The following is a 26,015-nucleotide window of genomic DNA, read 5'->3' on the forward strand; positions in this document are numbered from 1 at the left end:
TGCAGTGCCCTCAGAGATCTGGACGTATACTAACAGGTTCCCCTGATGCTGCGCCCACTGGAAGTTCAAGTCTGACTGCAGTGCCCGCATATGCAATCTGGCATGATTGTTCAGCAGGATGCAGGAGGCCATGAGGCCCAGCAGCCTCAAGGTCATCCTGACCGAAACCCAAGACAAGGGCTTAAAAATCTGAATCCTAGCCCGAATGTCCCGAACTCGCTGCTTGGGAGGGTAGACCCGAAACTGCGCCATGTCCAGAACCGCTCCGATGAAGAGGAGCTTCTGAGAGGGAATCAGGTGTGACTTTGGCACGTTGATGGAGAACCCCAGCAAATGCAGGAGGTCGGCCATAGTCTGGAGGTGGGAGACGACTGCCTGGGGCGAGCCCGCTTTCAACAACCAGTCGTCGAGATCGGTGAAGACTGAAATCACCAATCTGCGCAGATGAGCTGCGACCACCGCCATCACTTTCGTGAACACCCAAGGGGTGCTGGTAAGGCAAAGGGGAGCATGGTGAACTGAAAGTGCTCGTGGCATACCGTGAACCGCAAGTAACGCCTTTGGACCGGCAGGACGGGGATATGAAAGTCAGCGTCCTGCAAATCTAACGCTACCATCCAGTATTGCGGGTCTAGGGCAGACAAGACCTGAGCAAGTGTGAGTATCTTGACCTTCTCCTTCCGGAGGAAGCGATTGACGTTCCGAAGGTCTAAGACATGACGCAGGCCCTTGTCCTTCTTTGGAACTAGGAAGTAGTGGGAGTAACAACCACGACCTACTTCTGGCGTCGGAACGCGCTCTATGGCCTCCTTGACCAAGAGTGCAGCAACTTCCTGCTGGAGAAGTGACAAGTGATCCCCCAACATGCGGTGGTACTGAGGTGGTATCGCTGTAGGGGTAGTCTCGACGGGGAGGGAGTAGCCCCTTCGGACTATCTGTAAAACCCACCTGTTTGAAGTGATGGTGCGCCAGTGGGGGAGGTGATGGCGAATCCTGCCGCCCACTGGCGTTTGGTGGGCCTGAAACACCCGACTAGGGAGGTTTGGAGGCAGTGGTGGCACGAGAGGTGGTGGATTGACCCGCCCGCTGGCCCCGTCACCTACCTCGGCAGGTCCCTCGTCTGCGGCTGCGCTGAGCCTGTTGCTGCGCAGGCCTGTGGCTTTGAAACAAACGTGTTTGGGCGCCCCTTCCTTGGCCATGAAAGGAGCGAAAGGAGTGCGCGTGGCTGAAAGGCCCAAGGTCTTAGCCGTAGCCTGCGAGTCCTTAAAATACTTCAACGCACTGTCTGCCTTGTCACCAAAAAGGAGAGTGCCATCAAAAGGTATGTCCATCAGAGTGTTCTGGACATCCCCAGAAAAATCAGGCGTGACAGTGTAGCGCCAATGTCGTGCAAATCTCTCTGCCCTAAGAGTCGGCGGTGTCAAGGTCACAACGAATCGTGAACTTGGCTGCATCTCTCCATCTCAGCAAGGGGGCCGGGCCTCCTCCGGACACTGAGGCAGCACCTGCGCCACCGTATCCCACAAAGAGTGGAAATAACGGCCCAAGAGGCATGCAGTGTTCACAGACCGCAACCCTGAACTGTCGGAAGAGAAAATCTTCTTCCCAAACTGCTCAAGTTTCTTGGATTCCCTGTCCAGAGGTGCGGAAGGGAATGCGCTCAGAGACACAGAGGCTTGGACAACCCTGCTCTCAGGGGTAGGGTGTTGGGAGAAGAAAATGGGGTATCCCGGGGCCGGGCGATGGGGTTGGGCCACGTTCCTATCCACAAGAGCCCCTGTGTTGGACCTGGACCAGGTGCCCAAAAGAACGTCTGAAAGTGCATCATTAAAGGGCAGCAGTGGTTCCGCAGAGGAAGCCACCGGCCGAAGAACTTCTGTCAGGAGGTTAGTCCTGACAGCCACTTGAGCTTGAGGTGGAGAGCCTCTGCTGCCCTACGCAACACCACTGAATCAGTACCACACTCCTCAGTAGCCACGGTAGGAGACGACAGTGCGCCAGGTTCTGGAGAGATATCTAGAGCACCGGCGTCCTCCAAATCCTCTGCCTAGTCCGGGTCTAACTCTCATTGGGCTGCGAGAGGGTCTTTAGACCCCTCCCCGTCCTCCTTAACCTGCTGGGGAGGTGGGGGAGGAGGATGGAGAAAGGGATAAAAATTCCCTATTCACGTCGGAATCGGCGTCGATCGACACCGGTTCGGCACCGTCTCCATGTCAGAGTGGACGACATCGGGCGGGGAGCCGGCCGGCAGCGGTGCCATAGACGTTGATGTCAGTGGAAGTCGTACAGGTCAACCGACATCAGCTGGGATCCATGCATGGATCCATGGGGGTCTTGCGGCTCCGAGGCCGCAGCCTTCGACGAGGTCAGTGCCGGAGCCATCGACAAAGAAGGGCGAGGACCACCAGTTGGACTTGCGGAGCCCAAAGGTGCACCGGCGGGACCCGACGGGCCAAAGAGACAGGCCATGGCTGACAAATTCCTGCAGCTGGGCCGGAGTTGCCGACGGACCAGGAAAGGCGGGTAGACCGTCGGCAACTGCATAGGCTCCGCCAGAGCCACGGGGGTGGCACCACCCGCACCCTCAGCTGTGTTGCACAACAGGCTAGGGGAAGGCAAAGAGCGACGGCGCTTCTTCGACTTATTGTGCTTCATCTTACCTGCCCCCGAGTGCGAAGACTTCGTCGAACGATGGTGGTGGCTCGGTGACCGGTCCCTCTACCTCCCACGGGACACGCACCTTGAACGACACGGAGCCACCTCCCGGGCCTCAAGCAACTTTCGGGACCGCTCCAGCAAAGTTTTCATAGCCATGGCCCGGCTGTAGGGGCACGCCGTGGGGTCGTGGTTGCGCCCCAGGCAGGAGAGACACTCGCGGTGCGGGTCCGTCACCGACGCCTTGCGGGGACAGACCTCACAAGACTTGAAACCGGGCATCCCTATAACACCAGGAGTCAAAGACTCAAAAAAGACAGAGTCAAAAGTCCCCAAATACTCAGTAACAAATTGACTGGGGGTACCGCTCTCTCCGGAACTGCGCTTGCTGGCATGGAAAAAGAAAGAACTGACGTCCGCGCGCGAGGGCGGCATCTAAGTAGCTGCCATTACGCCATCCCGGTGATCACGACGCCTACGACGGATGCGGAGCCGCACGACACCACCTTCCGACACGGGCGGGGAACTGCTGACAAAAACTTTCCGGATCCAGTCTGACGCCTGGGGGTAATTCTAAGGTAAGGAATCTAACACTAACGTGTCTCTTTCAGATAAAGACTTAATACAAGAGGAGATACTGCAAGCAATCAGAGACTTGAAAACGGGCAAGGCATCAGGACCAAACGGGTAGCCAATAGAATTATACAAGCTCAACACTTCAAAATTGGCCCCAAGTTTATTACAGATGTTTGAAGAATGCTGGGAGGGATGGGCACTTCGTAGGGATCAGTGATTTACCACAATTATCACCATGTATAAAACAGGGAAGCCCCCAGGAGATGATGCCTCCTATAGGCCAGTCTCATTTCTAAATGCTAAAACTAAGTTTTAGCTAAACTACTGGCATCCCGACTAATACAAGTAATCACTAGGCTAATACACCCAGACCAATTAGGGTTTTTGCCAGGGAGAAACACGGCGCGAAATCCAAAAAGATTACATGAAGTAATTAGCAGAGCAAAACAAACACAGGAAGACACTCATTTTTTCACTGGATGCCCGTATGGCGTGTGATACAGTTTAGTGGCCAGATCTCTACGAAGTACTGGTAAAATTTAATTTTGGACAAAAAGTTCTCAGCTGGGTCTGGCTTCTCTACTCTGAACCCCTGGCTCTGGTTGCAGTCAATGGGAAGACCTCACGCGCCTTCCCACCACGCCGCGTCACTCGCCAGGGATGTTCGATATCCCCTCTCCTTTTCACCATAGTGTTGGAACCCTTAGCCGCCTGGATAGGAATGGAACCCACTGCTGCAGGGCCTCCGTTGGTCGGATCAGTGGGAGGACAAGATAGCACTTTATGCAGATAATATACTTTTATATTTGGCAGATCCTAAACACTCACTAGCCAGAGTAATAAACATACTTGACAGCTTTGGCCACGTGTCTGGATATACAATCAACTGGACGAAAATCACTAATGTATCTTCGAAGTGGCGCCCTGCTTAAGATGCCTCGAAACTGCGTGATCCGGGTGGTGGCAGATAGGTTTAAATACCTGGAGATATTCACCACAACCGACACCTCCCTAGCCTATAAAATGAATCTCCTCCAGCCCTTAGGGAGGCTAAAAACAGATGTACAGTATTGGAAATCCCTCCCACTATTACTCTTAGGGAGAGCGATGCTTTTTAAGATGATGGCACTCCCTCGTTTCTTATATCTCACCACAATGCACCATACCCAATACCTGTACAATACTTTAAAACAATGAACTCCATACTGCTAAGGTTCCTGTGGAACTGGGGGGTGGCACGAATCGTACTTTAACTCTGGGTTGGTACGAGGAAGGAATTGCCCTGACTGACATACAAAAGTACTACTGCGCGTTACAATTAACCACAATCAACCAGTGGGTATATATGCCGAAGGATGAACCATCGCTCAGGAAGGATCGTCTAATGCTGCGCCAGGGCAGTTATCAACGGGCCCTATATGCGACACAATCAAAACCGAAACAAAACAAAACAACCATAGTAACAGGGCACTAGGTTGGCAACACAAACTGACACGGGCCACCCTCCTATGGGACGCAGTGGCCCTAGGCACATTGGGGAGTCATGCTGGGTTTGACAAATGAGACCTAATAGGCATATCTAAAATCAGAGACTTGTGGAATCAGGGAGCGGTGCCTTCCTTCGCTAACCTCCGACAAGAACATAATCTTGCAAGCACAGAGATTTATCGCTATATGCAGATTAGACATGCGTTACAGGCGAACATCCCATCCGGAGAAGAACTGCCAGACTACACTCCACTTGAAAACTCTCTGCTTGATGGATATATGACACATAAAGCAACATCGCACACATACCAGAAGATTATTAAAAACACACCCGGCACGCTACAACAATTACGAGCAAAGTGGACGAGTGACTTGGGAGACAAAGACTTTCTTGATGATTTGTCAAATAGTACCAAAGTACATAAAAAATGTCTTTCTTTGGAAACCCTGACCTAACTATAACTACACAGTAGTGACTGCCACTGTATGTGCTATACACAGACACATACATTCAATATATACACGTCAGTGAAGAGAAGCCTGTGAAATTGAAAAATCAAAAAGGATGAGCTCTTGAATGAGCTCTTGAACACTTCACAGCAGTCACTGTGGTGGTTAAATAAGAAAAGCAATTAAGAGGCCATTATAGGTTAAGACTTGCACTCAAATCAGACAAAATTTAAAAAGGAATTTTGTTTCATTTACTACACTGAACATCAATAAATTGCCTTGTGTATAGAATCCAAGAGTGAGAAGGGAGTGAATTTTACAGAAATAATAATCATTTTACTTTTAACAAGTAACACGATCCTTCATGTATTAAAATGAAACCTTCAAGGAGGTAAAACATCTTATCAAACAGCTAACAGAATATGATGAGAAGGTATTGCCCTCTGAATCTCAATTTGTGTATTTTTTAGAAATCATAAAATGCCAGGCTTCTATAGAGGAAGGGCCAGTGTATGCCGGGGTGCTCTGTGCAGCTGCTGCAGGTGAACTGGTGGCCAGAAAAGCCAGTCTGAGCTGTGTGTGGTCATGGAGACCCAGTGGCGACAAGAGGCATTGGTGAGCTAGAGGCTGAAAGAAAACTCCACGATGGTCTGCTAGCACCCATTAATAAGGGGAAGAGAGAGAGACTAGGCTGGCTATACCTCAGCTTGGTGTCTTAAGAGAAATGGTACCTAAAATGTAATAGCTGTCACCCGTGACAACTGGCTATATAATTCAGGATTATTATTCTAGTCTTCACTTGACTGCAACAGCTATGCCACCCTCGATAATCGACTGATACTTGGATGATGTTGCAACGGCATGGATAGAGGGGACAGACAAGCGCTCCCAGAACCAGTTGCTTGACAATACCAAAACGGATACACAATTTAACAAGTGAGAATGCATCAGGGTGAAACAACCTAACAACCTAAACAACCTAAAAGGTGAATTTTAGAAATAGCACAGTGACTTATTCACTCTGCCTCTACTAACAAAAGATGAAGAGATCCTAGTAGTGAGTCTTCCCTACCACTGCCACGGAGGGGAGTATAATGGGGCATGTTACAAAGTCTAGGAAGGACACACTTCTCGTTCAATCATGCATAATGTTGACGCTGATTAGCCTTGATCTACCAAGACTTACCAGCAGGCTTTAGATTTGAAGGAATGGCCATTCCTAAAGACAGTACTGGGCAGGTTGGACCTGGGGGAATAGTTTCATAAGACTGTTGGCTTACCATACAAGAACGCCATGGTGAGGGCCCACATAAATTGTCTTCACCAATAGATTTCTAGATTGACTTAACAGGGATGTCCCTTGTTGCTTCAGCTCTCAGGCACTGTCATGGAACCCCCTAGCCTGCCTACTGCAAGAACACCATGAGCAAAACGGAATCATCCTTGGCACCAGAAAAACCTAACATGAGTAAAAGCTGGCTCAAAATGCCATAGTTAGATGGCATATTAGCCTTCATTATAATTCTGGCAATCTCAAAACTTGTAAATTTTGTTGTTAATACTACCATCCACTGACCATATTTTTCCTTGATAATATATGCTCCTTTCTGCTCGGCTTAACCTGGGCCGGAGGGAAGGTAAGATATTGAAATTACTATGTGAAATGGGAGGGTTCTTTAGTCTGGAAAGAATGTGTTTATGCATCTAAAAGAGGCTTTACTGTTTTTTTTTTTTGTTTTAACTGCATAACGTGCCACACCAGGTGGTTGTAAGTATGCTCCAAACTGTACTTGTCAACAATCCAATTTTGAACATCAAAATGAATACAGTGCACTATCAAACATAGCTTAGGACAAATTAGTAAAATTACTTTGCTTCGAAATACTTATGTTTTCCTGCTCTTACTGGATTATTCGTCCCACCCTTTGATGGAGGTGGTGGTGGTGGTCTAGGTCTACACTGCAAAGGGCAGGCATGTCTGGTTAATTCGATCTCCCTATGCTCAGAATGAGGTCATTAATAATTTAATGAAAAGTAGTTGCATGCCCATCCATGGGCATGTCACCCTTGGCACAATCAACGCCCTTGGTAGGGTTTGTTAAGTGTTATAAATAAACTAATGAATCCACTGTTTGTTCTTGGATGTCTTTTATATGTTGCTCGTCTTTACTTCAGACAAGATGTGCATCACAATGTTCATCCAAAATGTTTAATTCAATACAAAATAATACGAAATGTGTTAATACATCCTTTTTGATATTTCAGATTCCCAATGCATTTCGGGCACTACGCCCTTCATTAGGGGACAAATCTATAATGCAAACACTAGTACATTGCCGTGAGTTGGCCGTCCAAACAAACCATTATGCGAATGCAACATAATCGTTGTAAACCGTGCAAACGATAGGTGTGGTAACCAGTTTAACTTAATAATGGTGAAACCATGGAAAACTCCAGGACTACTTCAGGTGGGTGAAGGGTGTGCGCGTATGATGGTGCTCACCCGGTGTCCCAATGGATGACGCATTTGACAAAAGTCATGAAGTGCACGAAATTAGGTAGTGAAAAAGTAACGAACATGAGCCTCTATGTATAAAATAACAGGCATGACAGAGATGAATCTCTCAAGTGTAACCGAGGTGCGAAGGTGACACGAGAGTTGTATGCCCGTTGTGAAGACAAATTATATCATGCACAATGGTTGAAACTTAACTCGCCTTTGTGCTCCCCCGAATGGTGAAACGCTGCTGGTTATAATGGCGGCGATAAGTTAGTGACGCCAAAAAGACGCTAAGCTAAAGTCTGCCGGGTTCCCCAATTACGAGGTATGCCCGGAGTTGCCAAGGTTCAATACTCACTAGTAAAAGAACGCGTTGAGAGATCCGTAATGATCTTCTGTAAGAAAAGTTGAAGCGGAACGCAATGTTCACGTGTTCCCCGACTAATGAGGTCTTGGGATACAAAAAACGGACTCTGACGAAAGTGTAAGTGAGTTACAGCGGCCATGTTGGAGTGGTTCAGATGTCAACAAATTGCCTGGAAGGTCAATGTTCACCGCGAGTTAAGGTTTTGCGATGCAAAAAGAAACGAAGGTATATGCAAGAATGAGGCGAGTGTATAGCTATGTGGCACCAAAGCTTGGTTCGAACGATGATTGGTGAACGCATAAGAGTAGACCATGTGAAAAATGATGATCACGTGTCGACTAATAATGTCTAATACAAATGGACTGAAAAAAACGAATTAAAAGAATGTACATGAATAACAACTACCATCCTGGGGTGTAAGAATGGAATAGTGAGATTAAAAACGGGCTGCTTGGGTGATCGGTTGCGTGTTTATCGTGTCATCAAAGGAAGCTATAGTCAGAAGCATGTGTAAAGTACAGGAGTCGAAAAATGACCATATTTTGATGTACATCCAAAGTTGTAGGGATGTCAACAAATGTCCAAATGATGTTCTGTGATATCAAATGTATGAAACCTATGATACATCAAAAGACTGTGTGGAAAATTGTGAAGATGCAGTTAAATATTATATACGTAAACAAACAATTATGTGGTCAATCAAGCTGTAGGTCCGCAATAACAGTAGCATTAAAGAATTGTTCAAATTACAGTAATCAATTGATCTATATCGAGTCACGAGAGTACAGTCTAAAGATAACACTGGAATTCCATCCTTTCGTTCATCCCATGAGGTTTAAGTGCATCTAAATGTCGGATCCAATAACTTTCTCGTTGTAATAAATAATTGTGATAATCTCTGCCCTCTTGTTTCTCAATCACTTCAAGAACGAGGAATTTCAGTTGACTAATGTTATGATTCTATTTATTCAGGAACAAGATGAACAAGTTACTTACCTTCGGTAACGCCTTTTCTGGTGGATACAGTATCTGCCTGTGGATTCCTCACCTTGTGAATATCCCCTGCGCCAGCAACATTCGGAAACTTTTGTAGCAGTCCACGCCGATGAGGTCGAAGACGACGTCACAGAGGCACGGCTCTGCTCGCGACTCCGCTGACGTCACCGGCTCCATAAGAAGACCTCCTCGGCGTGATGACGTCAGTTCTGCAACTTTTTTCCGTGCCTTCGAGGCACACGGACGGACTGACAGCAATATGTACATAAACAGTATACACAGTACACAATATGCATATCAACACACACAGTGTGGAGAAGAAACATCAAAACACTAGAAATAACCCAATGCCTTTGACAGATTAAAACACATCTGAAACACCATCAATAGAATTATAGACATAAAGTCACTGGTATAGAAGGACGGACAACGGGGAGGCGGGTGGGTCAGTGAGGAATCCACAGGCAGATACTGTATCCACCAGAAAAAGCGTTACCGAAGGTAAGTAACTTGTTCTTCTGATGGATACATCTGCCAGTGGATTCCTCACCTTGTGAATAGATTCCGCAGCAGTCCCCCACTCCCGGAGGAGGGTGTCCACCCTTCTATACCAGAAAGTCCTGAAGGACGGATCGCGCAAAATGTCCGTCCCTCCTCACCTCGGTGTCTAAACAATAATGCTTTGCGAAGGTGTGGAGGGAGGCCCAAGTTGCCGCCCTACAAATGTCCTCCACTGGAACACCTCTAGCTAAGGCAGATGTGGAAGACTTTGCTCTGGTAGAATGAGCCCTCAAACCCTCCGGAGGCTCCTTACCAGCTAGAGAGTAGCAGATCTTGATGCATAGCACAATCCATCTGGAAAGGGTGCGCTTATGCACCGCACGACCCTTTCTGCAGCCAGCAAAGCCCACAAAGAGCTGGTCATCAATCCTGTAGTCCTTAGTCCTGTCCAGGTAAAAGCTCACCGCCCTCTTAGGGTCCAAACGGTGAAGTCTCTCCTCCTCCTTGGAAGGGTGAGGGGGAGGATAAAAGGAAGGAAGGGTAATGGATTGCCCCAGATGGAAGGGAGTTACCACCTTAGGCAAAAACGCAGCCCTGGTCCGGAGCACCATTCGTTCAGCATGCACAGTCAAGAATGGGGGTTTTGAACTAAGAGCTTGAAGCTCTCTTACCCTCCTTGCCGAGGTGATAGCAACGAGGAAAACCGTTTTAAAGGACAACAGTCTCAAGGGACACTTATGTAAGGGCTCGAAGGGAGAACCCATAAGAGAAGTCAGTACAAGGTTTAAGTCCCATTGAGGTACAATAAAGGGAGTAGGAGGAAATTTATTCGTGAGGCCCTTAAGAAACCCTTAAGAAAGCCGATAAATATCCTTTTACAGTAGCCACAGCAAAGCCTTGCTGAGCAAGAGAAAGGGCAAACTGTAAAATATTAGACAAACGAGCCCTCAAGGGATCAATTGACCTCTCTCCGCACCAGAGAACGAATTTAGACCATCTATAGGAGTATATGGATTTGGTGGAGTGTCGCCTGGCCGATAAAATAACGTCCACCACATCTGGAGGGAGAGAGAAAGAATTTAGGTTGCCCCGTTCAGTCTCCAGGCATGAAGGTGTAAGCTCTGGAGGTGGGGGTGTAGAACCTGCCCCTCCGACTGCGAGAGGAGGTCTGCCCTCAGAGGGAGACGGAGCGGAGAGCACGAGGAGAGGTGGAGAAGATCTGTATACCACACCCTTCTTGGCCAATCCGGGCGATCAATATGACTTGGGCCCGGTCTTGGCGAATCTTCCTCAGAACCCGAGGAATCAAGGGTATGGGAGGAAACGCGTAAAGGAGTTGTGGGCTCCAATCTATCTGAAACGCGTCCCCCAACGCTCCCTGCATAGGATACTGGAGACTGCAGAATGACGGGCAGTGAGCATTCTCGTAAGTGGCGAACAGGTCCACCCGAGGAGTACACCACATCCGAAAGACGTGAAGAACTACCTCTGGATGAAGCCTCCACTCGTGATCGGCGGAGAACTGCCGACTGAGACTGTCCGCACGCACGTTCAGAACTCCGGCCAGATGATTTGCCATCAGACAAATCCGATGGTCCTGAGCCCAGGACCATAGACGCAGGGCCTCTCTGCAGAGACAAAGAGACCCCACACCTCCCTGTTTGTTTATATACCACATCGCGGTCGTGTTGTCTGTCAGGACTTGAATCGACTGACCGCAAAGGGAAGGAAGGAAGGCCTTGAGTGCCAAACGTATCGCCCGTAATTCCAGAAGGTTGATGTGCAACAACCTTTCTTCCGGAGACCAAAGACCCTTGATCTCCAGATCCCTCAGATGAGCACCCCACCCTAGAGTGGATGCATCCGTTATCACCGTGGCCACCGATGGAGGTAGATGGAAGGGCTTTCCTTGGGACAGATTGCCCTCCACGCTCCACCAAGATAGATCCGCTGCAGCTTCTCTGGAGATCCTCACAGACTCCCTGAGATCTCCCTTGTGCTGATACCACTGCTTGCGGAGGCACCACTGGAGCGCCCTCATGTGCCAGCATGCATGGTTGACCAACAGGATGCAGGAGGCGAACAGACCGAGCAGGCGAAGGACCTTCAGAACTGGAACGACCGCTCCGCTGTAAAATAAAGGAATCATTTCCTGAATGTCGAGAATCCTTTGAGGAGGAGGGAATGCTCGACACACAGTAGTGTCCAGTACCGCACCTATGAACAGGTTGCGCTGAGAGGGCACCAGGTGAGACTTGGGCACATTGATAGAAAAACCCAATCTGAACAACAACTGAGTTGTATCCCGCAGATGGCACAGCACCTTCTCCGACGACTCCGCCTTGATCAGCCAGTCGTCCAAATAAAGGAAAACCGAAATTCCCGACCTTCTGAGATGGGCTGCCACCACTGCGATCACCCTTGTGAAGACTCGAGGTGCCGAAGTAAGACCAAACGGGAGGACCGCAAACTGATAATGCTGCGACCCTACCGTGAACCGGAGATACTTCCTGTGCGACTTCAGAATGGGGATGTGAAAATACGCATCCTGCAAGTCGAGCGACACCATCCAATCCTCCTGATTCAGCGCCTGAAGAACCTGCGCAAGGGTGAGCATCTTGAACTTCTCCTGTTTCAGGTAAAAATTCAGGATTCTGAGGTCCAATATCGGACGCAATCTGCCGTCCTTCTTCGGGATCAGAAAATACCGGTAGTAGCATCCCTGACCCCTCTCCTGCTCCGGAACCACCTCTATCGCACCTTTCTGAAACAACTTCAGGACTTCCTCCTGTAGGAGAAGACGGTGGTCCTCCGAGCAAACCCCTTGGCAAGGAGGGTAATTTGGAGGGAATTCCCGAAAGGGAAGGGCGTACCCATTTTCTACAAGATCCAGAACCCAGAGATCTGAAGTTACAGACTCCCAATCTTGTAGAAAATGGGTAAGCCGGCCCCCCCACAGGACCAGCATGATCCGGAATGCCGAATCTAGGGCTGTTTTGCGGTGGTGGGAGGGGCTGAGGAAGAGGAAGAGGAGGAGGAGAGTTGACGGCCACGTGAGCGACCTCTAAGTCTTCCTCTATATCCCTTGGAACTTTGCTGCTGCTGCTGCTGCTGCTGCTGCTGCTGGGCTGGTCTATAAGAACGAAAACTCGCCCTACCAAAACCTCTGTACCTCTTGAAAGTACCTCTCGGCTGGGATTGAAGGCCCAACGACCTAGCCGTAGCCTTACTCTCTTTGAAGCGCTCGAGAGCAGCATCAGCCTTCTTCCCGAACAGACCAGACCCATCAAAAGGTAAGTCCAACAAGGTTGACTGGACATCAGAAGAGAATTCGGAGGACTTAAGCCACGCACCCCTCCTGGTGGCGACTGAAGACCCCATGACCCTGGCTTACTGAGTCCGCTGTATCCAGGCCACTCTGAATAACCTGGCGAGCAGCCGCCTGGGCATCCGATAGTACTTCATGGAAGCCTGCTCTATCCTCCTCTGACAGCTTCGGTGCCAACTTTTTAGCTGAATCCATAAGCGCATGGATATAGCGCCCCAATAAGCAAGTCGCATTAGAAGATTTTAATGCCATACTGGCTGACGAAAAGACCTTCTTGGCCGATTGGTCTACCTTCTTGGCCTCTCTGTCCCCTGGGACTTGAGGAAACGCACCTTTTGAACGTCCAGAACAAGCAGCCTGAACGACCAGGCTTTCAGGTGAAGGGTGTGATGACAAAAACTCAGGATCCCCTGGAGCCACCCTATATCTCCTTGCAACCACCTTGGACACCGCAGGAGCCGAAAAAGGCTTGCGCCACACATCCAACACAGGCTCCAATATTGCTTCATTAAAAGGCAACAGCGGCTCTGACACCGCAGTTGGAGAGTGCAACACCTCAGTCAAAATATTAGACTTGAATTCAACAGATGGCAATTGAAGGTCCAACAACTCTGCAGCCTTTCTGATTACAGCATGATAAGGTGCCGCGTCTTTAGAAGGTTCATCCGATGGAGGAGTGATCTCCCACTCCGGAGACAAATCCAACCCACTTGCCTCCTTCAACTCGTCAAACACCTCATCGGATTCGACCAATTCCCCCTCTTCAGCCTCGTCCATAAGATAGCGCCTCTACTCCAGCACTCTCTGCGCCTCCCTTCTGGAACGGATCCGCACCTGCGGCGTCGGCGGCGCCGTGATCGAATCCGACGGCGCCAGCAGAGGCGTCGAACGCGGATCAGCTGGAGCAGCCGGCATCGAACGAGGTCGAGTCGGCGCCAGTGAAGAGGGAACCGGCGTCGATGTTCTCGCCGCCATCTGCCAAGACGGCGTCGCTGGGAAGAAAGGCATAAACGGTGCTTGAGGATAAACCTGCGGCACTCCCAGATTAAAAGCCATCGGACCCATCGGACCCATAGGTGCACCAGAGGTATACATGGCCCGAGAAAACACCCCGTACATCGCATTGAGATAATGCGAGGGGTCCTGACCTGGATTAGGGAAAGCCGGATACTGGTCAGGTAACACCGGACTCGGGCCAGCCGGCGCAGACGGTGGAACTTGCGGCATCACAGACTCACCCGGAGCCTGATCATTCTCATCCTGGGCCGGAGTCGGAGACGGAGCCGAAGGACCTGCAGGATCTGGAGAAGCCATCGGAGCCGGCGCCGGAGAAGACACAGGAGAAGGAGCAAGAGGCGAAGCCGGGACAGGAGAAGGAGACACTGACTCCCTTCGACGCCGAGCAGGTGATTTAGACTTCGACGTCGAGGCCTTATGATGAGACGAATGCCTCCTCTTCTTCTTATGCTTCTTGCTCTTTGAAGCATGTCCCGAAGTCGACTTGGAAGCCGACCTCGACCTCGACCTGGATCTTCTTCTACCTCTTTTCTCCTTTTTCTTCATCCGGGCGATAAAGAGCTTTGCCTCTCTTTCCTTAAGAGCCTTCGAGCTCATCTTCCTGCAACACGAACATCCTTCAACATCGTGGTCCGATGACAAACACCAAACGCAGTCGTCATGCGGGTCAGTGATGGACATGTGTTTGCCACATTCACGGCAAGGCTTGAAACCAGACTTCCTTGCCGACATTCTCGAAGAAAGACAGAGAAACTTCGGAATAAACACAAAGTAACAGGTAAAGCTACCAGTAACGATTCCCGAAATCCGTTGGCGTCGTCGGCGCGGAAAAAAGGGAACTGACGTCATCACGCCGAGGAGGTCTTCTTATGGAGCCGGTGACGTCAGCGGAGTCGCGAGCGGAGCCGTGCCTCTGTGACGTCGTCTTCGACCTCATCGGCGTGGACTGCTACAAAAGTTTCCGAATGTTGCTGGCGCAGGGGATATTCACAAGGTGAGGAATCCACTGGCAGATGTTATCCATCAGAAGTATGGATTCCTTACTTGACCCTCCTGGCTAACGCCCTTGCGGGTGGTGCTGTAGTCCCTGACTCGTGGCTCGGGGCAGAGATACTGCCGATATATAAGAAAGGCGATCGCTCTGCCCCGGGTAACTACAGACCCATTAGTCTAATAGATGCAGTACAAAAAATTATTGCCCGCCTTGTACTTGGTCGTATCCAAATTTGGATGTCTGACTTTGACGTGCTGTCTCCACTTCAGGCAGGGTTTCGGTCCCACACTGGGACCCTGGACCAAGTATTCAGGGTAGTACTTCTGTACTGGAAGGTTGTCTTTCTGGGGGGAGGCAAATTGTATGCAGCCTTTGTAGACTTAAGGTCTGCGTTTGACCTTGTGCCGAGGGACAAGCTATGGAAAGTTCTCTTGGACATGGGCATGCCAAAAGATCTGGTTTCTTTTTTGGTCACCATACATGAAAATACGTACGTTATGATTCTGTTCCAAAAAATGACAGGTTACTGTTGATTTCATGTATCTCGTTCTGATGTTACTCTTATGTTTGTTGACTCTAACCTTAATTTTGCGTTTGGTAATACCAACATAAACTTGCCCGCATGGACATTTTAACAGATCTACAACATTCATGGTGTCGCATGTAGCCGTGACCTTCAACTAAATTTTTGTTCCCCTTATGGGATGAGTGATTGTGGGCCCTTGTATGACGTTAATTATTGCAGTTGTGGCACGGAAGAGTTCATTTGGATTTAGATGGTTCCAAATGCTCGGTGGAACATTTCAAAATTTCTCCTAGGTTTTTGCCTCTTAAATGCGAAAATGGGATTTTGAATAAACAGTTGTTTAAAATCTGGTTCCAACTCTAGGATTGGCCAATGACGTTTGATTATCCTTCTGTATTTCATTAATAATTTGTTATATATTGTTTCAGCATGTTACTGGCCTCAGAGCCTGCTCTCCATATTCTAGGCTGATTATTGATGTAAGCATGCATTGTCAACTCTGCACTACTGTTACCCATTTCTTTAATTCTAACCAATGATACTCTAATGCCAATTGTAGTTATTCTAAAGTATTAACCCTGCCATTTCTGCACAATCTACAGGACTGCCACTGATACCATTTTATTTCTAGCTCTTTTTGAAAGCATCCTTAGGTACTTGTACATTTTCCCCACACTCCCCAAAGCTCTACTGCATCAACAAGGTGCTATTGTTCCAAAGACTTCTCTCTGACATATTTTGTCTCCTAAATTGATACAGCATCACCCTCCTATGTGGCACAGTTCTAGAAATCTTCGCCACTGCTGCTGTGAACTTTTCTAACCTCGAACTGATGGGCTGGCTCATCTATCAGGGGGCAAAATTGTGCAGCTGAAGTCTCTTTTGCTGCTGTGAAAAGCAGTCCGGAATGGAGCAGCAGAAGTTAGCACTCTACTTTATGCATAGATTGACCATGCCAAGATGCAGTTCTTCTGGATTCGTTTTACAATTCCAGTCTCCGAGGCGCATTTGCAGACTCCTACGTACTGCTATTGCAACTCAATGTTGTTTAATTCTAGATTGTGAAGCTGACAGTTATTCTGACACCGCCCATTATAAGATGGACTTTCTAACGGTCTCTGTTGTGTCCGTGATCTGCAAGTCTGAGGATTATGTAGTACTCTTGAGAAGTACTACTTTTTCAACCAAATGGGTTTGGTGGTGTGGTATGTGCGAGAAGGCGCTTCTAATGTGTATCGTTTTCTCTGAAACACTGTAGTACGAAAAGCAGGTTGTACTGACATCAGGGCTTTGCAAGAGTTTTGGCCCTGGTACACATTTAACAATGACAAAACAACATCTATTAAAGATATTTAACATTCCCATACCAACAGCTTTCAAAAAAGTTCCAGTGACACAAATGTTAGCATCTCATCGGACAGGGCAGTGCGAGTAATTAGTAGAAAGTCTTACACATCCTTATGGCAAGGAGGAGAGGAGAAGAGGGGTCAGGGGGCTGGGTAGGGAAGGTTGCAGGATTCTATGTCTCTCCTTACTTATATTTTCAAATACCACAGTAGTGCTTTTACCAAAACCAGGTCAAGACAAAGAATTAACAGCTAAGCACTCTAGTGGGATGAGAGTATAATCATACAAAAAGCAATCCAGTTTTTGTGAAGTGGAACGTTAATACATAAACAGAATAATGTAAAGAAAGGCAATACACTGGATTGCATTCCTAAAATGCTGAATACTTTTATATATGAAAGCTCATCCTGCATTTATTATTCAATAGTCAACTTACTGTGTACTTTGATCTAAATAGGTGATAACCCGGTCTGCTTCTTCTTCCAAGCGTTTGTTAACATGATGAAGATACTCCGGAACCTGCAAGAAAAAAAAACATGCTGACTATATATCCTATGATAAAGTTAAGACAAACTAAATATAGATGTAAAAGCTTTCTTCTGTGCATCACATTCTGAATATGCTACTTACCAGTATGCATCTGTTCTTGGCATGTAGGGCTGCTGACATTCATATCTGTGCATAGATCGCCGCCTAGTGTTGGGTCCGGATGTTTGCACGTTGTTGTCCTGGAAGAGTCTTCGAAGTATCCTTGGATAGGTGACTCCTCCCCTGGACTACAGTGCGCATGGGCATCCTCTCCATCCTCAGATTGTTTTTCGCCATTGTGGCAGTGATGGAGTAGATATAGAAAGTGATGACCATGCTTACAGTAATTCTGAGAGCTGCAGCTGCGACAGGCGCCGGGGAGGAGGGAGGGCGATATGAATGTCAGCAGCCCTACATGCCAAGAACAGATGCATACTGGTAAGTAGCATATTCAGTTCGAGGCATGTGGGCTGCTGAATTCATATCTGTGCATAGAATACATAGCAGTGCCCTCTATTGGCGGCGGCTACCCGTGCCAGCTGCAGCGGTCTGAAAAAGTGTTTTGAGAACAGCCTGTCCTACAGCTGCCTGCTGTTTTGACTGCACATCTACGCAATAGTGTTTTGTAAATGTGTGTGTAGTGGACCATGTGGCTGCTCTGCATATATCATGCAGGGGAATATTTCCTAGGAAGGCCATGGAAGCCCCCAACTTGCGTGTTGAGTGGGCTCGTGGTGGAATAGTTAATGTGCGTTTTGCCTTTTGATAACAGATTTGAATACACTTAACTATCCATCTGGCTATCCCTGCTTTGGAGATGGTGTTACCTTTGTGGTGTGGGGCAAAGGCAACGAACAGTTGTTTTGTCTTCCTGAAGGGTTTAGTCCTGTCGATGTAGTACATGAGGGCCCTCCGTACATCTAGTGTATGTAGTGCCCTTTCTGCAACAGTTTGTGGGTTTTGGAAGAAAACTGGCAGTTCAATAGTCTGATTCATGTGGAACTGCGATATTACTTTGGGCATGAATTTGGGGTTGGTACGTAGTACGACCTTGTTGGCGTGAACCTGTATAAATGGCTCTTGAACGGTTAGTGCCTGGAGTTCACTAACTCTTCGTAGGGAAGTGATCGCTACCAGGAAGGCCACTTTCCAGGTAAGGAATTGAATCTCGCATGAGTGTAGAGGTTCAAAGGGTGGACCCATCAGGCGTGTGAGGACCAAGTTGAGGTTCCACATTGGAGCTGGTGGGTGGCTTGGTGGAATGACTCGCTTGAGTCCCTCCAAGAATGCTTTGATGGCAGGCACTCTGAATAGAGAGAGGTGCTGCCTGGTTTGCAGATAGGCTGAGATTGCGGTCAAATGGACACGTATAGAGGTGTACGCCAGATTGCATCGATATAGGTGTAAGAGGTAACAGATGATGTTTTGGATGGATGCGTCCAGCGGGTTGATGTCATTATTACCGCAATAAATGACGAACCTTTTCCATTTGGCTGCATAGCAAGCTCTGGTAGTGGGTCTCCTGGCCTCCTTGATGATGTCCATACAGTCAGGTGGCAGGTTGAGATAGCCAAACTCTAGGACTTTAGGAGCCAGATCGCCAGGTTCAGCTGTTGCGGATCTGGGTGCTGAACCTCTCCATGGTTCTGCGTCAAATGCGCGGGTTTGATCCGCAGCCTTTGATGCGGCACCACGGAAAGTTCGAGGAAGGTGGTGTACCATGGCTGGCGTGCCCACGTGGGAGCAACTAGGACGAGTGTCAGGGAGTGTTGTCGGAGTTTGCGAGCCACCAGCGGTATCAATGGCGCTGGGGGAAAGCGTACGCAAATCTGCCGGACCAGTTCATCCATATCGCATTGCCCTGCGACTGCGGATGTGGGAATCTGGCGGCGAAGCTTTGGCATTTTGCGTTTTCGCTTGTCGCGAATAGGTCTATCTCCGGATGACCCCACTGCTGGAAGTACGGTTGGAGTACTGATGGGTGTAACTCCCACTCGTGCATCTGGTGGCTGTGTCTGCTGAGCAGATCCGCCATCTGGTTGTCCTTGCCAGGGAGGTGTTCCGCCATGAGGAACATGTTCCTTTGAATGGCCCACTTCCACATGCTCTGAGCCAGATGAGACAACTGTGGAGAGTGTGTTCCTCCCTGTTTCTGTATGTAGTACGTTGCGGTCATGTTGTCCGTCCGGATCAACACGACCTTGTTGCATAGATGTACTTTGAATGCCTTCATGGCTAGGAAGATTGCCATCAGTTCCAGAAGGTTGATGTGCAACTTCTTTTGTTGTGTTGTCCATAGTCCCTGCACTGTGTAGTGGAGTACATGAGCTCCCCATCCCTGGAGAGACGCGTCCGCTGTCAGTACTATCTGTGGGACAGGCTCTTGGAATGGTCGGCCCTTGCAAAGGTTTTGTGGATTCCACCAATGCAGAGAGTTGTATGCCCGACCGCTCACCAACACTAGGTCCTTCAACTGTCCTTGAGCCTGATTCCACTGACGTGCTAGGCACTCCTGAAGTGGGCGCATATGTAATCTCGCGTGCGGGACTATGAAGATGCAGGAGGCCATCATGCCTATCAACTGCATAAACACTCGCGCTGGAAGTGAGTGATTGGGTTTGAACTTGGAGATCAGAAGTTGTATGCTGTTGATCCTCACTAAATTTGGCTGAGCTGTGGCCGCCAGAGTGGCTTGCACATTGCTGGGCTGACTTCGCTTGAACGAGCCAGTCGTCTAGGTAGGGGTAGACGTGTATATGCTGCCTCCGTAGATGTGCTGCCACCGTAGCTAGGCACTTCGTGAAAACCCTGGGCGCTGTTGTCACGCCGAAGGGAAGGACTTTGAACTGATAGTGCTGCCCCTGAACAGTGAACCTGAGGTATTTTTTGTGTGAGGGGTGGATGGGTATGTGAAAGTACGCATCCTTGAGGTCCAGTGTGGCTAGGAAGTCTCCCTGCTTGAGAAGCGGAAGGACTTGCTGTAGAGTGAGCATGTGAAAGTGCTCTGAAAGAATGTACTGGTTCAGGGGTCTCAGGTCTAATATAGGTCTGAGCGACCCGTCCTTTTTTGGAATTAAGAAGTAGAGGGAGTACACTCCCATACCCTGCTCGTGGATGGGTACGACCTCTATAGCGCCTTTTAGAAGCATACTTTGCACCTCTTGCTGTAAGAGCGTTAAGTGCTCTGAGGACATAGGACGGCTTCTTGGTGGTATTGTGGGTGGAGTGGAGGTTAACTCCAGACAGTAACCGTATTTTACAATATCTTTGACCCACCTGTCCGTGGTGATGGAGTTCCACGTGGACAGGAACCTTTGTAGCCTTCCCCCGACAGGTGTTATGTGGTCGGGAGGAAGGGAGAGGGCGTCACTGCTTGTTCTTGGGGGAGGACCTGGTGTTGCCGTAGCCACGTCCTCTGCCCTTTGTACTGGAGCCACGATATCCACCTCGGGTGTTCTTATCGTAGGTGGTCTGTGTATTGCCTTTGTTATACGTTTGTTGTGACCCCTGTCCTCTACCTGCTCCCTTGTTTCCGGGGCGACGAAAGGAGCCGCTCCGAAAGGACTGAGTTTGTAGGGCGCCCATGGACTTTGCAGTGTCCGTGTCCTTTTTTATCTTTGAGGGTGGTGTCAACCTCTGGCCCGAATAAATAGTCGGGGTTGACGGGCTGGTTGAGTATATTGTTTTGTACCTCAGGCTTGAATCCTGAGATCCGTAGCCAGGCATGTCGTCGCAGCATGACGCTTGTGTTTATGGCCCTGGCAGCCGTGTCTGCAGCATCTAGTGCACATTTGATGGAAGCATTCGTGAGTAGCTGTCCTTCTCTGATGAGCATTTCTGCGCCTTCCTTGAACTGGTCAGGGAGATGTTGGAATATTTGCTCCAGTGTGTCATAGTGCGCTCTATCATAGCGAGCAAGGAGCGCTTGAGTGTTGGCTATGCGCCATATGTTGGCAGCTTGGGCGGCAACTCGCTTGCCAGAGGTCTCTAACACCTTGGACTCTTTGTCCGGGGGAGGAGCGTCACCTGTCGTTTGCGAGTGTGCCCTCTTGCGAGCATTCGCTACGACGATGGAGTCGAGTGGTAATTGGCCTCTGATGTAAGTAGGATCCCCAGGTGCTGATCTGTATTTCTTATCAATCCTGGGGTTTATCACTCGTGCCCTGGTGGGTTCCTTGAAAATGTCCTTGGCTGGTTTGAGGACCCCCTTCAACATTGGCAGAGTCTTTACATGTCTTTCTGAGGATGCAAAGGTGTCCATTAGAAAGTCATCTTCGATGGTATCAGAGTGAAGCTGTACCCCATGGTTATTTGCAGCACGTTCAATAAGAGCGTTGAACGCCGCAGTATCCTCCGTGGGAGATGTTTTTGCCCCATAGAGGGGTCCTGTGCATCGAGAGGTGCACTGGGGTCTGCAGGGTCGCCCCAAGTTTGATCAGGGTCCTGCTGGTCATCAGGGTCTGTGTCTACATGGTAGGGGACTTGGTCATCCATGTAGTCCTCCAATGCATCCGTGTCGGAGCGTGTGGGGGAGAACCGGTGTGGATCCTGGTAGGATGAATGGAAAGGTTCATAAAGGAGAGGTTCTGATTCTACAGGCAACTTCCTTTTTAGTGGGATCCTGAAAGGGTCCAATGGCGGCTCCGAAGTTATCCTTCGGTCGTGGAGAATCATCCTGCCAGTGTCGGCGTCGATGACACGTGCCGGAGACGTCTCAGCAGGTGTGACCGTAGTTTGGGTGACCCGTGTCCTGAGTTGGAACATTTTTGGGATTGTCGACGGAGGCAAGCCGAAGGTAATGTTGGCCGGCACCGAAGAGGCTGCTGGAGCTCCGATCGAACCGGAACCCGACGGGTCCTGGAGGGCAGCCGTGGTTTTACTGCCTTGCGTCGCACCAGGTCGTACTTGGGGCGCCTTTGAGGCTTTGGCACCGGCCAGGTTCGTAGAGGCGGCCGTGGATTTTTTCGGCGCCGGCGGTTCATCGAGTCGAGGTGCGGAGATCACCGTCGAAGTCTTCGATACGTGAGGCTTAGGCGTCGTCGAGGGAGCGATGCGAGACGCAGCAGGCGGTACGGCCCTCGGTGTCGTTGGTGCCGGTAGCCGAGCAGGTTTGTCGGTGCCGATGGCCTTTTTCCGTTTGTCGACTCCGACGTCGCCCGCTTCAAGTTCGGCACCGAAGTCCCTCTTGGTGCGGTCGGTGCCGACGCGTTGCGCTGGCGTCGAAGGTGTGGAAGGCCTCGATCCGACCAGCGCCACTTTCAGTTTCGGTTTCGTAGGGACCGGAGCAGCTTTCGGTTTCGGTTTTGCGGTAGGGAAACCAGCTGGTTTATGCAGTAATGGCTGCCGCTGAACGTCCGAGGCCGGGCCCGAGGCCGGGGCCGAAGAACTGCGGGATGGGTCTCGGGTAAGGCCCGAAGGCGATCCCTCGACCGGAGCCATAGGCTGTGGCACTGGTGTTTCTTCGGTTTGAACAGGTAGGCCTTGTTCATCATTGGAGCTACTCTCTTCGGCCCCTAAGGCCTCCTCGTCGTCTCCTACCTCGGTGTCGTCTTCACCTCTGTGGAAGAGTGACTCGTCTACCTCGTCCGATCCGGGTTCGTGTTCGGAAACGGGACTGGAGGGCAAGACATCTAATTCTTCGACGTCTTCGGCCTCGTCGAAGATGTCTGTTGGGGCCGGTGCCGCGTGCTGCGCCTCGAGTCTCGCCGCTCGTCGATTCCGTAGAGTCTTCTTGGAACGGAACCGGGCACAGGCCATGCATGTCGATTCGTCGTGGTCCGGCGAACGGCATTTGTTGCACACCGGATGGACGTCGATGTGTGGGTACTTCGCATTGCATACCGGACACCTTTTGAACGGCGTCCTCGATTCCATCGTCGAAGTAGTCGATGGGCAGGTAAATGCGAAAAAAGTCGGTGCTGAAAGTTAGTAAACTAACAAGATTGTATCGAAACCCGATCGATAAACAGTACCGACGCAAACTAAAGGCCTTTTGGCCTCGACAAAATATTTTCCTAACTTGAGCTAAGATAGCACATCCGAACCCAATGGCGGAAAAAAACAATCTGAGGATGGAGAGGATGCCCATGCGCACTGTAGTCCAGGGGAGGAGTCACCTATCCAAGGATACTTCGAAGACTCTTCCAGGACAACAACGTGCAAACATCCGGACCCAACACTAGGCGGCTATCTATGCACAGATACGAATTCAGCAGCCCACATGCCTCGAACAGAATGTTATCTCACTTAACACATACTGTTCTAAAGTGCCACTAACATACACTGCAAAGCAAACAGACTGGCATACAATACTTGATGTATGTAAAATGTAGTAGTAGTAGTAGTATATACTTTATTTGGATATAAAAATATCCTTAAAAGAACACCTCAGAGTTACAACAGCAATACACATTATTAAAAGAAAAAAAAGGAACAACAAAAAGCCTTAGCATAAGAGCAGTGGTTGTTAAAAACTTCAAATTGCAATAAAAGCTTCACTGGTATATAAATGGTAAAAGGACTTGGGGTGCAAAGTGCAATGACAAGCATAACGTTTAAAATACATTTGATTTCAGGTGTTTGACAGACAACCGTAAGTGCAATCCAATATTTCATAAAATGACAACAAATTGTGAAAAGCATCAATCAAGTAAAAGTAATAATAGCAGCATTTGAGAAATTACAGGATGAAATGGAGTAGCTCTTAAAAAAGGCATAATGAGATACCAAACCCATTACTGCCTAAATGTGCGGTATGCATGTCGTAAAAAAGTTGTAAAAGCAATATTTAGACCTGTGTTTTCTGGCGTTAAAGCTGCAATAATTGCTTGTCTACACGTCCGGATTCCCAGCCTATTCCACTCAATTTTCAATTTACGTCTGCGTTGTGACATAAAAGAGGGACAAAGGCATACTATATGCTCCAGAGTTTCAGGAGACATACCGCACCCTCTGCACATTACATCCTCTGACAGACGGCGCCAGACGGGCAGTTCTTTTATAAATTGCCAATCGCCCAGTCTGGCAGCCATAAAACTGATTTTTAGATGCAAGGATTAAGTGCAAGATAGGTAGGATGCGGGGGATAATCGACCATACGAGGTCATTGTTGCCCAAGCAAGTCTGCGTTTGGCAAATTAGGCTTTATCAATAATCAGGGACCTCATTCGAGTGCATTTCTTAATGCTAGTTTTAAATACTGACTTACTAGGGTTGAGGTCCCATAATGCACCCGCAGACATTTCTTGGATCGAATCCTTAAAAAGACGACTGTAAGAGCCGCATGGGTTTTTCTGGGAGATGTCCAACCAAATTAAGGACTCCAATGAGCCTATGTTTGCTTGCCTCAATTTGTGGCACAGGTTTAAATACGTTCCAGTGGCAGACATTTCATAATTTAATAAACCCAATTTGAGTCTGATCTGTGCGGCGGAGGCAGTTTTGGGCAAGCAGAGATTTTTTTTGTAGAGTTTCGTCACATGTTGGTTAAAAGAGGAGTTTAGTTTCCCCCTAAAAATCTCAACACCGTATGTCAGTGTCTGCCCTATTTTTGCTCTCATAACTTCCAATAATAGGGATAGACTTGGGCCAGACAGATTTCTTGAGAGCTTGCAAAAGTTCACCTGTAGATTCATAGCTTTTACTGAAATGACCTTATGCTGTTTATTAAAGTTGCCCCAGGAGTCAAAGTTGACCCCAAGATATTTATAAGCGTTTCCTATTGTAAGACTTGTGTTGTTAAACAGCCAACCTCCTCCACGGTAACGTTTTCTACCGAAAGTAACCACTTGGGTTTTCTTTAAATTAACCTCCAATCCATTCGTGGTGGTGTAAATTTCTAGTTTGTTTAGTAGCCTTTGCAGCCCTACTCGTGTCAAACTAAAAAGGACCAGGTCGTCGGCATATAAAAGATTACTTATTGGTACACCTCCCATCTTAGGCGTGTGGCTGTTTGTTTCTTCAAGGGAGGATGGCAGATCAGCTATGAACAAATTAAAAAGAAGGGGGCCAGCACACATCCCTGTTTGACCCCTCTGGTTGTCATAATTTTCCGAGAGAGATGTGTGCCAGTCCCCAACTTCACTTGTACCCACGTGCCCGAATGAAGTTGGATGATCGCATCCAGAAGTTAGTCTGGGATCCCCCATTTTTTTAGCTTCTCCCATAGAGCAGCCCTTGGTACCCGATCGAATGCGGCTTTAAAATCTACAAAACAACAAAAAACCACCCTAGATGTGACTAATGCTTTATCGACAATAATAGACAGTGTCAGTAGGTTGGTCACGGTGCCGGAGTTAGCGGTGAAGCCAGTTTGATTCATTGGAATCAGATTATTCTGCTCGGCCCAAGATCTCGGTTCCTCCAGTAGTGTTCCTGCAAAAAACTTGGCTTCAATGTTTAATAGGGCTATTAATCTGTAATTATTTGGGGAGGCATGAGCCTGACTTGTAGATCGGATGGATTATTGCCCCTAGCCATGAATCCGGTATAGTTGAACTTGTCAATGCACAGTTGAAAAGATTGGTTAGGTATCTCGACCATAGGGCAATATTTGTTTTAAACAAGGACTGTGGTAGGCCATTTGGACCCGGAGCGCCATCTGATCTTGCTTTTAATAGTACTTTAGTGACCATTTCTTGGGTGACCTGTAGGTCTTCACTTCGTGGGTCTAAACAGACCATGGACCTACTCCTGATCAAGTACGAGTTTGTTGTCGGTGGGTTAGAGGCACATAGAACTGTA

At 48.7% G+C, this 26,015-nt stretch overlaps 1 protein-coding gene across 1 annotated transcript in view; it reads right to left on the bottom strand.

Moving 5' to 3' along the window:
• The window catches only part of CUL4B (cullin 4B), a 761,875-nt gene that overhangs the window by 508,251 nt on the left and 227,609 nt on the right, over positions 1-26,015 (bottom strand). Inside the window, exon 9 of the mRNA XM_085608106.1 lies at positions 17,182-17,264. Within this exon, the coding sequence (XP_085464232.1) occupies positions 17,182-17,264 (83 nt within the window). The remainder of the gene's footprint in view (positions 1-17,181; positions 17,265-26,015) is intronic.

This window comes from Triturus cristatus, chromosome 5_2, assembly GCF_964204655.1.
Source record: "Triturus cristatus chromosome 5_2, aTriCri1.1, whole genome shotgun sequence".
Lineage (NCBI taxonomy): Eukaryota > Metazoa > Chordata > Amphibia > Caudata > Salamandridae > Triturus > Triturus cristatus.